Below are 12,469 nucleotides of genomic sequence, written 5' to 3'. Positions count from 1 at the left end.
TGCAATTAACGCTAAATCAAACCCAAATCCTAACCCTATACATGTGGTTAATTACTACTCAGAATGCTCAGTAGGCTACTTAAATGTATAATTGCATGGACACTTTAAAATACAGTGTAAGCCAGAAATCTTATGGTTATTAATCTTAATGGTCCGTCATTGTGTTGGAAACTTCTCAATTGTTATATTATGCTTCTGGCCTATTTTGTTATGCACTATACCTTCAAAAAGTAGGGCTTAGTCAGTTAGATTTTTTTTTTTTTTTTTTTTAGAAATTAAATACTTTTATTCAGCAAGGATACATTAAATTGATCAAAATAACAGTAAACATTTATATATATTGCTACAAAATAAAAAATGTTTCAGAATGCTGTTCTTTTGATATTTCTATTCATCAAATAATCCTGAAAAAAAATATCAACAACATTAAGCTGCATACCGTTTTCAACATTGATAATAGGGCTGCAAAACTGCTATAAGGTAGGATGATCCAAGCGCTCAAAACATGAGAAGTTGCCATTTAACATAGCCTACACATGTGCTTTGACATATTCATGTGCGTCCTCAGCGCAAAACGTTCATTTTACAGGTTATATGCACGCGAGTATTTCCTTTTTGCATGAAAGCTTTTACTGACACCTGTGGCGGGCGCACGCATGCGCGTCAGACAAAAAGACAGAATGCAGTCGAAAAAGAGAGATATTAATATTCAGCGCAAAAACATTCATTTAGCGGCAATATCTGCTGCTGGACGCTAAATGTAGGTTTAAAAGTCAACATGTTAATCAATGATTCTATGAGAATAGTAATTGTACAGGGGTAACAGCGTGTAATTAAATATAAATATAATACGTTTAATAGCCTATTTAAAGGAATAAGAAATGGCAGTAGCTTGACATCATGCATAGCACAAACATACCCCTACGAAAATTAACCATGGCTTTATTATAGTAAAACGGTTTTACTAGTTATAATAAAGCCATGGTTAATTTTTTTTAAATGTTTTTTGACGTATTAATTACCCTATTATTTTTATAACCATGCAAATACCATATAGGCTAGTTAAACTATTGATTTGAAGTAAAACCATGGTTAATTTGTGGTTACCATGGAATAACTACATATTACTATTTTTTTTATTTTAATCAAAAAAATAATCAACCAACTAATCTATTATCAAAATAATCATAAGTTGCAGCCCTAATTGATAATAATAAGAAAATAACATTTTAAATTGTAATATTTCACAATATTCCCATTTTTTACAGTGCAGCCCTGGTGAGCATAATATATTTTTAGTTTAAAAAGTCCCCAAACTTTATTAGATATCATTGTGTAAAGCATCTTGAATGCACTAGCCTATATTGCTCTCAACCGATTGCACCTGATCAACTATATGTACTCTGGGCATGACAGCGATGTCTTCTTCATGTCTGCCAGACTTACAAAAAGTTACTTTAGATTTGTCCCTCACATTTACACGGTGACTGGACCTCCTAAAGCAAAGGGAAAGAGTGGACATGCAGTTCTTCTGGAAGTTCTCATTCATGAACGCATAGATAATAGGATTGTTGAAAGAATTTGAAAAACCTATGGCCTGTGCAACAGCAATAATCATGTTGATTGTGATGTCATCATACTTCTTGTTCAAGTAACCTGGAAACAAGAAAGCAAAGCTGAAATCTTAATGAAAACACACTTTGAGACTGTAATGTGCACAGATATTTTACTAGACACATTGATGTTCTTACTGTACTCAAACAGCATGTGAACTGTATGGAAAGGTGCCCAGCAGACAGTAAATAGCACAACAATGGTGACCATCATCTTGATTGCCCTTCGTTTCTTTCTGTTGCATTAAGAGAGGATTGCATAATGATTGTCTGATCCTAATCATTAGGAGAACTTACATGTTTAGTCCATTATACACTCACCTAAATGATTATTAGGAACACCACACTAATACTGTGTTTGACCCGCTTTTGCCTTCAGAACTGCCTTAGTTCTACATGGCATTGATTCAACAAGGTGCTGAAAGCATTCTTTAGAAATGTTGGCCCATATTGATAGGATAGTATCTTACAGTTGATGGAGATTTGTGGGATGCACGTCCAAGGCCCAAAGCTCCTGTTCCACCACATCCCAAAGATGCTCTATTGGGTTGAGATCTGGTGACTATGGGGGTCATTTTAGTACAGGGAACTCATTGTCATGTTCAAGAAACCAATTTGAAATGTGTAATAAAGTTCGTAGATATGGGAAGGAAGGAGGCAGGAACCGGCGAACATTCAACAACTTTTATTAAATAAACAAAGCGAAAGTAAACTGCGGGCAGCCCCTCACGGACGAATGCCCGCACACAAATAACAAAACTCAATGTAAAGTCCAGGCCTGGTCCTCTCTCATCTTCCACTGTCTTTGCTCCTCCTTTTATACTCCCATCACTCCGCCGATGGTGTGACAAGACCGGTGTGTTGCGCAGCTGGCGCTCATTATCACTCGCCACTGGCCCGCTCTCACAGTCCCTCGCCTCGCTGCTTGCCACAATATGATTTGAGCTTTGTGACATGGTGCATTATCCTGCTGGAAGTAGCCATCAGAGGATGGGTACATGGTGGTCATAAAGAGATGGACATGGTCAGAAACAATGCTCAGGTAGGCTGTGGCATTTAAACAATGCTCAATTGGCACTATGGGGCCTAAAGGGTGCCAGGAAAACAACCCCCACACCATTACACCACCACCAGCCTGCACAGTGGTAGCAAAGCATGATGGATCCATGTTCTTATTCTGTTTACGCCAAATTCTGACTCTACCAATCTGAATGTCTCTTTTTCCAGTCTTCCAATTTTGGTGAGCTTGTGCAAATTGTAGCCTCTTTTTCCTATTTGTAGTGGAGATGAGTGGTACCCGGTGGGGTCTTCTGCTCTTGTAGCCCATCCGCCTCAAGCATACTCAGTTGTAACAAGTAGTTATTTCTGTCAAAGCTGCTTTTCTATTAGCTTGAATAAGTCGGCCCATTCTCCTCTGCCCTCTAGCATCAACAAGAAATTTTCGCCCACAGGACTGCCACATACTGGATGTTTTTCCCTTTTCACAACATTCTTTGTAAACCCTAGAAATGGTTGTGTGTGAAAATCCCAGTTACTGAGCAGATTGTGAAATACTCAGACCGGCCCGTCTGGCACCAACAACCATGTCATGCTCAAAATTGCTTAAATCGCTTTTCTCTCCAATTTTGACATTCAGTTTGGAGTTCAGGATATTGCCTTGACCAGGACCACACTGAACAGGTGTTCCTAATAATCCTTTAGGTGAGTGTATATTAAAAAGAAAAGATCAGAGGAAATCATAAAGATTTGTGAAAAATTACCTGGATATTTTGCTAACCTCCCTCTGATTCATGGTGTTGAGAACTGAGGAGTCCCCAACTTGTTTGCAAATCCAGAGCTCAATGCCAATTCTGGTGTAGAGTAGCAGCATGGCCGCAAGTGGCAGGAGGAAGAGAAACACTAGAATAAAGGTGGCATACTGCTTCCTCTGGGCGCTGGAGCTCCAGCGCTCCTGACAGCATACGTGATGGAGATCATACAGAAAGTCATATTTCACCTGTATGAGCCACAGGTGGGAAACAGAGGGAAAGAACAGATAGATTTGAAATACCATTATAAATGTAGCTGTAGCATATGAAACTGACCAATGTTATTATGTGAATATTCTAAATACTAGTGGTCAATTTTTTGAATAATTAGGATATTTTTGAAACACCGTAAAAAACTGTAAAAACTGTAATATTGTAAAATATTATTATATTTTAAAGTGTAATTTATTCCTGTGATGGCAAAGCTGAATTTTTCATTGCTCCAGTCTTCAGTGTCACATGATTCTTCAGAAAACATTCTAATATGCTGATTTAGTGCTCAATTATTATCAAATATTATTGGTGCCCAATAATTAATAGTGATTCTTAATTATTGTCAATGTTGTTTTTGCTGCTTAATGTGTTGTGGAAATGGTAATAATTTTTTGGAGTAAAAATCTGAGTTATATAAAAAATGTCCTGGCATACATTTCACAGTTCAAAACGCGTACTTATACTTCTGACGTCATACATCACGGCAGTTATTCTTTGTTCGTAAATTGAATACGGAAGGTGGTCTGGCGGATATTAAATTGATATCAATTTAAATTGCCAGCAGCCATATCACCCTGTAGACCAAGACTGGTTTCCCACTGAAGCTAAGCAGGGCTGAGCCTGGTCAGGACCTGGATGGAGGACCAACTGGTAAAAGCAGGTAGCTGCTGGTAGAGGTGTTAGTGAGGCCAGGAGGGGGTGCTCACCCTGTGGTCTGTGTTACCAATCATGGCCTCCACTGAATTGGCTCTATCACCCTCTCCACCTATCGCTGGTGTGTGGCGCCGTTGTACTGTGGCTGCCGTTGCATCATCCAAGTGGATGTTGCACACTGGTGGTGGTTTGAGGAGAGATCCCTGACATGAATGTAAAGCTCTTTGAGTGTACAGTAGCCTAGTACATATGAAAGCGCTATATAAATGCCTCATTCATTCATTCATTCATTCATTCATTCATTCATTCATTCATTCATTCATTCATTCATTAAAATGTGCTTATTTGATACTCATAAATTGCCGGTCCATCACAAAGCTCTCACACACACAGGCAATTTTGACTCCATTTCACTGGGGAAAACCAGATTACCCGGAGGAAACCTCCTGGCAAAGATAGACTAATTTAAAACAGTAGTATTGTGAAATATTATTACAATTTAAATAGCTAGACATTTTACAGGTGGCTTTTTACATTTATATTGGATGGATTCACTTTTTTGGGCATCACATTTTGGGCTGCCATTTACTGCCATTTTAAAGCTTGGATTTGCCATGACATGTTTAATATAACTCTGATTGTATTCGTCTGAAAAAGAATGTCATACCTAGAAACACTTGGGGGTGAGTAAATCGTAGGGTAATTTTCATTTTTGGATGAACTATCCCTTTAATTGGACCAGAAGGCACCTGACAGCTTTTAACAAGCTACACCCTGGAAAATCAAGTTTGGAACGGTAATACACCCACAGAAACCACTGTACATCTCTGCAGTGACAGAATGCTAACTAGTGTTGGCAAAAGTTGGCTGTGATGTTTTTATTTAAATTTTCAGCCAAAAAAAGATGAAAAGACATTCTGAGCAATACCTCTAATTGTTGAACAAAGAGCATTGGCGATCCAATCACCATGGCTGCAATCCAGACAACCACTAACAGAGAATGAAAACACTATTATTAAGTCTTTCACTGTTTACATTTTTGTGTTACTTTTAATTGGTAGCTGATTTAAACCTAATTCTTAATTGCTCTAACTACTTTATTTTATTTTACTTACTTTTTAGCACTTTGAGATTTTCTATCAAATGTAAAGTGCTTTATAAATAACATGTATTATTGTTGTAGTTGTTGTTATTATTATTATTATTATTATTATTATTGAGATACTTTATGCTTCTGTATAATGCATATTATGCATGATCAAATACTGCAAAAACAAATTAAACCAGAACATGTCAAACTTGAAAATAAATAAATAAATACAGGGATATGGGTACATACCCAGCATTCGGTATGCTCTTTGCGGGGTGCACTGTCTTTTGATTTTCAGAGGGTGCACGATCCCTTGGTACCTCTCTGCAGCGATGCAGGTCATAGTGAGAATGCCAGTCACAACAGCAGTGGTCTGAACAAAGGGGACTGTTTTGCACACCAACACACCTAAAAACATGTAAATGTTTAAAGAGTTAAGACCATCTTTTGCTGAGGCAATCTTTAATTACAACACGAAAAAGTTAGTAATAATGAGGTGAAAGAAAAGCCACCTGTCAGCCCCTGCATTCACTCATATTTCATAAGTTGTTCAAAGATGCATGGAGTTATTAATGAAATAGGTAAAACAACATTAAAAACAAACAAATACATAAATAAATGTGGTTAACATAAAAATGGTTATTACATAGCCTAGATGGTTGGCATTGAATTCAAACATTTCTGGATTTTTTTCATGATTAAAAAGATTAAATCAAAAAGCATCTGTTTTAAACCAGTAGAAACTAGAAAATATTTAACTTCTGGAAATGTAGCATAGCCTACAGCCCAATTCAAATGAAACCAACCCTCAATAGCAAACAAAACATGCAAAACAACACAGCCTACGGCAAAAGGTTGTAGGTTGTAGGCTACTTTTTTACAAATTTTGTTTTAAAATAAAAAATTATTTAGAAATGGCACTTACCCCCGAACCACTCAGATGAGATGTTCTGTAGCAACGTGAATGGAATGCAGAAGAAAGATATCATAAGGTCGCTTACTGCTAGCGAGCAAATGAATATATTTGTGGCAGTCTGTATCCCGCGTTTTTTAAAGACAATATAGACAACCAGACTATTGCCAATGAGAGCCAGGAGAAAAATGACCGTGTAAACAATAACAAACGTAGTTTTGGCGCTAGCCGGTAACTCAGGGATGTAAACCAACGGCTGGATCTGGTACGTCTCAATGAACTCCCGACGAGTTAGATTGTAAAATTGTAGTAGTTGCTCCAACACTTCAGGAGTAATCTTCACATTCCCCATGTAGCCTAATATAACTTGTTTTTAAAATGGGGGGAAATAACTCAAAAATGTTCCTAAGAGCAGAACGGTCAATGCCGCTTTTATTTCGTGCCTCTAAGCTATAACGCCAATCAGATATCGAACTCCTAGATGCGGATTACTTCATGCGACACATTGGCTCGTTAAGTCACACAGCATTCTGAGGGAGGCAGCAGCTGTGGAGAGTGAGATAGTCATTTGCTCACTGGAATCCTAAGGACCTTACATTTTTACTTGTTTATTACGTGTTTCACGTTTGCAGAATTACGAAGTAGGCTAGCAAATTATTATTATTATTGCAAATTATTATTATTAGGATATTATTAGCTATTAGCACAGCTATGGCTATCAATAACTTCAAAGTTCACTGCATTCCTAACAAAGTCAAAGAAAACCACTTTAAAATAATAAATGGATATTATCCATGTAACAACTTTATTAGTAGGCTACATTTAAAGAAGGGTTTTCGCCTTTATGTAAAGAAGAGACTGAAACAATTGTTCACTTATCTTTCAGTTGTAATTACACCAAATTATTTTGGTCCCAAGTTTCTCATTTTCTTTTTGACTTATTTTACAAGTTTGTCACTATAACTAATGTAATGGTCTTGTTTATGGATTGTGATACTGGTTTATTGGAAATGGATAATATAATTAAACTTCTTATTCTATTAGGTAAAATATCATATACGCAAAGAAAAATATATATTGACTGTACCAAATGGTAGACTATTTTCCACTGATTTGAAGAGTTTTTATGACTCTCTAACATCTATACAAAACAATCGAAAAGCTGTCAAGACATCTAAGCTGTTGAAAATGAGACTGAATGTAATAGAAATATGATTGATTTGTGATGTAAGATGCAGAATTTGTATTTGTTTTATACATTCAAATGTCTCTGTATTCCCCTGCAGTTAATTGTTTCAATTAAAATTTTTTTTTAAAAAGTTCACTGCAGACTTTATCACTTCAACTGGTGGCCATTTGAAACAGTTAATAATGATTAAAGATCCTGACGGAAGTCTAAATCATTCGTGTTTCAATAGCCTAGGCTAGAGAATAAATTAATAAAATTTGGCACGAGATACGTACTCCAGAAGACACACAGCTGCTGACTGGTGTTCCATTATGAGTTTGACTAATTATTAATGTCTGTTTGATTTTTTAGCACAGAGAAAGATGTTCCTTCCATATGCATGTGTTTTGTGCCAAAAGAAAATAAATTTGATTCACAAATAGCCTGCTAAGAAATTATATTTAGGCTACTTGAGTCCCATAAGACCAAGTTATCTGAACAAAGAATTCAGTTTTTATGAATATTGCTAAAATGTTAAGGGTTTGTGAGCTCCCAGTATGAATTGCAGCATGAATAAATTAATTTCTACAAGAACTATACTCATCCAGAGTGAGGAGACGGTGGAGACGAAGGATCATGGAGCCAAAGTGAAGCCGATGGGTCAGAGTGCTGAGGTGAAGTCTGAGGCTCTGAGGCCAGTGGTGGCGCTAGGAGATTGTCACACCAAAGCAGATCCAAACCAATGTGCGGCACCACTGAGGGAGGAGCAGGAGCCAGCCAAGGGACTTGAGGAGGTGGGAGGGAGGCTGGGTGGGACCATCATCAAACGAGACTTGGAGCTGGTCAGGACCAGTGGATTAAAAATCTAAATGCATCATGTTGCCTAGAATATTTAATATTTCTCAACAGCTTTTTTTTTTACATGGTTTAATAATTGAATGCATTAGATCAATGTCTTTTTTAGGTTTTAGTAGCAAATAAGAAAGAAATAAAGATCTTCACATTCTATTAGCCCTCAATGAACCAACGGAGGTGGAGGTTTTGAATGAAGGTAAGTGTGTGCAATGCTTAGTTCAGGGGTCTGTGGTAAGTGTTACCATGGAACCAGTCAGTCATTTTCGAACTTCAATAGAATCTTGACAACCACCAGGAGCATCTTGTACACCATTAGTGCATAATTAGTGACTGGCCCTTTATATTATTACTCTTAGAGCTTAAAAAGGAAGATGATATCCTCTGAGGAGCACTTCAAACGTATGAAAAGCCATTTCTATAGGTGAACTTTATTCAAAAACAAAATGAAACACTGCCGAATTCAGTGACAGCTGTGCTGCATGTTGTTGACCGAACCACAATACATGTTTCTCTTATGAGTTACATAACACATGATTGATAACAGAAAACAATTGCATTTGGGTTCAAATGATAAAATATGGCATAGCAAACATAATGCATTCACAAAATGTATCAATTTATATTATTTTAGAAACTCAAGAGTACCAATTTTGTATATTTTTTAGTGGAATTGCATAATGAAGCTTTGGCATTTTGAGAAAGAAAATTTTTTATAGTGAAATTAGATACGCATTATTCCTAATCATGACATTTCAAATGTACAAATTACCAATATTTATACATATTGTATTTTCATGCGTCACATTAACTGCCAATTAGCCTACCACGGAATGATGTTTTGATATCAGCAGAATACAACACTGCATTATGACTGAAAGCCTCTCTCTGTTGTAAATTGCCACAGAGCAGTTTGAAGGCATCAATAAACCTGAGCACTAATGAGAAGACATCTGTGGAACTTCCGTCCCTGCTCCACTGTCTAAAGGGATTATGGGAGTATGGAGCCAGATCAGCCTCAAATACATTTACAAAACAAAATTCATAAATGCACAGCACAATTCACATTTATAAAATCGGATTCGTAAATTCAAAACACAATTCATTAGTAAAAACAAGTAAAAGCATAAATTTTTCCACAAATGCTCACACAAATGCATCTTACCTGAATAAATAAAAAATCTTTACACACATATGTATCAAGTTCTTGAATTAATTTCCATCACGCATAGGCATAATTTGCGGGTTGGACGGGTGGGACATGTCCCCACCACTTTTTGAAACATTGAAACATCTTGTTGCACGGACGAACCTAACTAATACAAACAAAACATCTCTGGTTAACTAGAAGAGCATCATTTCATTCGTTTGTTATACAAGAGGCAATCTGGCGCTCGTTGCCGCTGTTATCAGTGGCGCATGCATGTGCAGTCTACACACAGACGAGCGCTTCAATCTCTTAACGCCGTTGCAGAGACTTTCTATTTGTTCCAGTGAAATCATGAAATAAAATGCATAAAAACTGTCCCTGCTGCTCTTGATATACAACCACTGATGATATTTGGTATAGATGCAAGAATTTAATATGAGGTTTATATTATTAATTGAACTATTGAATTGATTTCTGGACACACACCCGAAGTCTCACAGGAAACAGTTTACAAATGCCGTCTACATTAGCGAGTCCTGAGGAGATGGAGAGCCGCGACGACGAGTTCGTGGATGAGTTTGAGCATTTACCTGAGGAGAGCAATCCCAGCATCAGATCCGGCGGAAAACAGCTCGCAGAACAACCCAACAGGTAAGGGATTAACACACATCAACACTGAGTAACGGGTACAGAAATAATACAGGTGACACTTTGAGTGTACTTTTAGTAAAAATTTGGTTCAAAAAGCAGCTGAGGGCATATTTTGTTGCTAAAACAGCCGCAACAAGAAAAACCTGCAGCGTAATTTAAAAATACTACTTAATGTGGGACGAAATGCACTTTTAAGAGTTTTTCAGTCGAGAATGTACTTTAAATCTCAAATCTGAGTTTATTTCTGTGGTACCTGCCAAGCAGTACCATCTTTTTAGTCTGACTCCGTTACCCCCTGATGATGGGCAGGAGGAATCCACAAATCTTTCTGTGAATAAAGTGTGGCTAACTCAGTTTTTCCCCACACAGGAATAGTCAACAAGAGGCAGATATGAAAAAGTATCACAATTTATTACACTTTGGTATAAACAGATGTAACCGGTTGTTAAGAACGGATCTTAAAAATACTGCAATAAATGACTGGTGGAGTTTTCCTCAGTCTAAGAATGTCAGATCAGCCAATGCAAAACCCCTCCTCCGGAGGCCCCTGGAGAGACAGAAACAGGAGACAGCAACCCCACACCAGTCAAAACATGCAACACAGCAAGCACTACACACGTAATATCTTTAGAAACCACTACAAAATATCACACCGTGTTGTAGCTATACAAGTACACACCAATACAGTGTCTCTCCCAGTGTGGTCCCCCGATGGGAAGGGGCAAAGCATCAGTGATGATCCAGCCTTGTAGAGGAATATCCTACGCAGACAACATAGTTAAGGAGGAGAACCACCCGCATTATTGACCACAATTAATCAAAAAGAAAAAAAAAAAATACACAATTTTTAATACACAATAATACTATGAAGGTGACATATGAGTGATCAAGGGCAAAATCACGAATAACCAAACAAACAATAAAAAAATATTATAAAAATAAAGAAAACAAACAGTGGCTGGCCTGGTCCCCTTTTCAATAGAAACCAAGCATGTTAGTTGCCAACCTCATTAAACAACATAGCATAGCCGACTTAAACATAACTAGAAAATATAGATCTACTTCTCAGTATGCTCAATTGTCCCACAGCTCATTGACACAGCACGAAAAAAGGTGAATGTTCCGTTGCTACAGACAGAGAAACGCATTAAAACATGTCCCAAAGCAGGTATAAAACATTCAATGGAAAATATACATATTGAGGCATTTACCAGTGCAGCCTAGCAGCTCGGGTCACACTGGGGGTGATCGCATAAATGTTAAGCCTTCATTCAGAAGCCTGTGTCCTCCATGAAGAGTAGACAAGTGCTTATAGAATCACCCTGCATGAAAAGGGAGTCCAACTCACACAACCGTGCCTAGCATCATCAACACAAAAGAGTCTGACTTGCAGCCAGCAAACACTTATCACTTCCCGATTCGTCAGGTGACCTCCCAAAACATCATGTGATTCCAGGTATTGGGTGAATGTGATGCAGCTGTGTTGTGTGCCTGCCTGTGTAGATCCCCACACTCACTTCTCCCAAAAGGTGCCGTCGCCCCTGACAATCAAATCTCAACCCCAAGGAATGCAGCAGCCCCTACCATCCCCACATTGGCACTGGTGTAAGGCCGCCCAAATCGTCCCAATGGAGGCTAACGATCGGCGGGTGAAGGTCGCTGCTCGTTCGGTCTTTTCAGCGGGGAAAAGGGGATTTTATTCCAATTCCTCGTTATCTGACTCCATTTCATCATAATTTAGAATTTAGGTTAGAATGCCAATTGGTTATTTGGTCATTCATTTTTAATAGTTTACGTACACATTTAATTATTCCGTTTAACCCTTTGTTGAAATTATACCCAACCTGAATAATTCCAGAGCAAGTCAGAATCAATCAAAGTGTAACAATTTATTTTACAGTCAGGTAAATGTATAAAGCCAATTACATAGTCAATTCAAAGGTAATCCATATATAACATCAAATACTCTGAAGTAAAGAATGAAATGTATACCTGACTTCTGAAAATTACATAATGCTGGCTATCTTGAGACATCCAACATTACGGGCTGACCGGTTTAAAGTGTCAAGCCCTGAGCTCTTTGTAACATTCCCTTAAATACCCAGAAACAAATGCACAAACTCTTTGAAGTGTAAACACTAGTTCACAATGGGAATTTGCATTGATCAAGACTTGTATTGATGCAAAGGCCAAATGGCTGAAAGCCACACCCACCAAACTAAGACAAGATATCTCTAAACTCTTAAAACATTGATTATGTTTTGGTTAACTTCTGTGAGGATGAGATCTTTGTACCAGTCGCACTGAGACATTTCAAATCAAACACATATAATATTGTATCGTGTGGATTGACATTG

General features: G+C 37.6%; 1 protein-coding gene and 1 long non-coding RNA gene across 2 annotated transcripts; both read right to left on the bottom strand.

Annotated features, from left to right (window-relative positions):
- Positions 1–465: 465 nt before the first annotated feature.
- Positions 466–6,816, bottom strand: qrfpra (pyroglutamylated RFamide peptide receptor a). Its single transcript, XM_067421726.1, has 6 exons — positions 6,304–6,816; positions 5,628–5,786; positions 5,217–5,278; positions 3,374–3,609; positions 1,752–1,849; positions 466–1,656 (listed from the first exon to the last, which is right to left on the bottom strand). Exons 1-6 carry the CDS (start codon positions 6,641–6,643, stop codon positions 1,355–1,357), a joined length of 1,197 nt encoding a protein of 398 aa, XP_067277827.1. The 5' UTR covers positions 6,644–6,816; the 3' UTR covers positions 466–1,354.
- Positions 6,817–10,550: 3,734 nt separating this feature from the next.
- LOC137045141 (uncharacterized) lies at positions 10,551–11,602 on the bottom strand. Its single transcript, XR_010898703.1, has 3 exons — positions 11,324–11,602; positions 10,792–10,873; positions 10,551–10,659 (listed from the first exon to the last, which is right to left on the bottom strand). It is a non-coding gene; the product is annotated as an uncharacterized lncRNA (long non-coding RNA).
- Positions 11,603–12,469: the final 867 nt, after the last annotated feature.

Source organism: Pseudorasbora parva, chromosome 17 (assembly GCF_024679245.1).
Source record: "Pseudorasbora parva isolate DD20220531a chromosome 17, ASM2467924v1, whole genome shotgun sequence".
NCBI classification, from domain to species: Eukaryota; Metazoa; Chordata; class Actinopteri; order Cypriniformes; family Gobionidae; genus Pseudorasbora; species Pseudorasbora parva.
The sequence above is the reverse complement of the archived record's forward strand: the minus strand, read 5'-3'. Positions and strand labels throughout refer to the sequence as shown.

Bases quoted from the DNA above. Each gene is read 5' to 3' on its own strand.
- qrfpra (XM_067421726.1), bottom strand. From the start codon at position 6,643: ATGGGGAATGTGAAGATTACTCCTGAAGTGTTGGAGCAACTACTACAA. The intron at 3,610-5,216 runs GTATTGCTCAGA...TGGCTCATACAG, and splicing joins TCTTTGTTCAACAATTAGAG to GTGAAATATGACTTTCTGTA. The intron at 1,657-1,751 runs GTAAGAACATCA...TCTTGTTTCCAG, and splicing joins TCACATGCTGTTTGAGTACA to GTTACTTGAACAAGAAGTAT.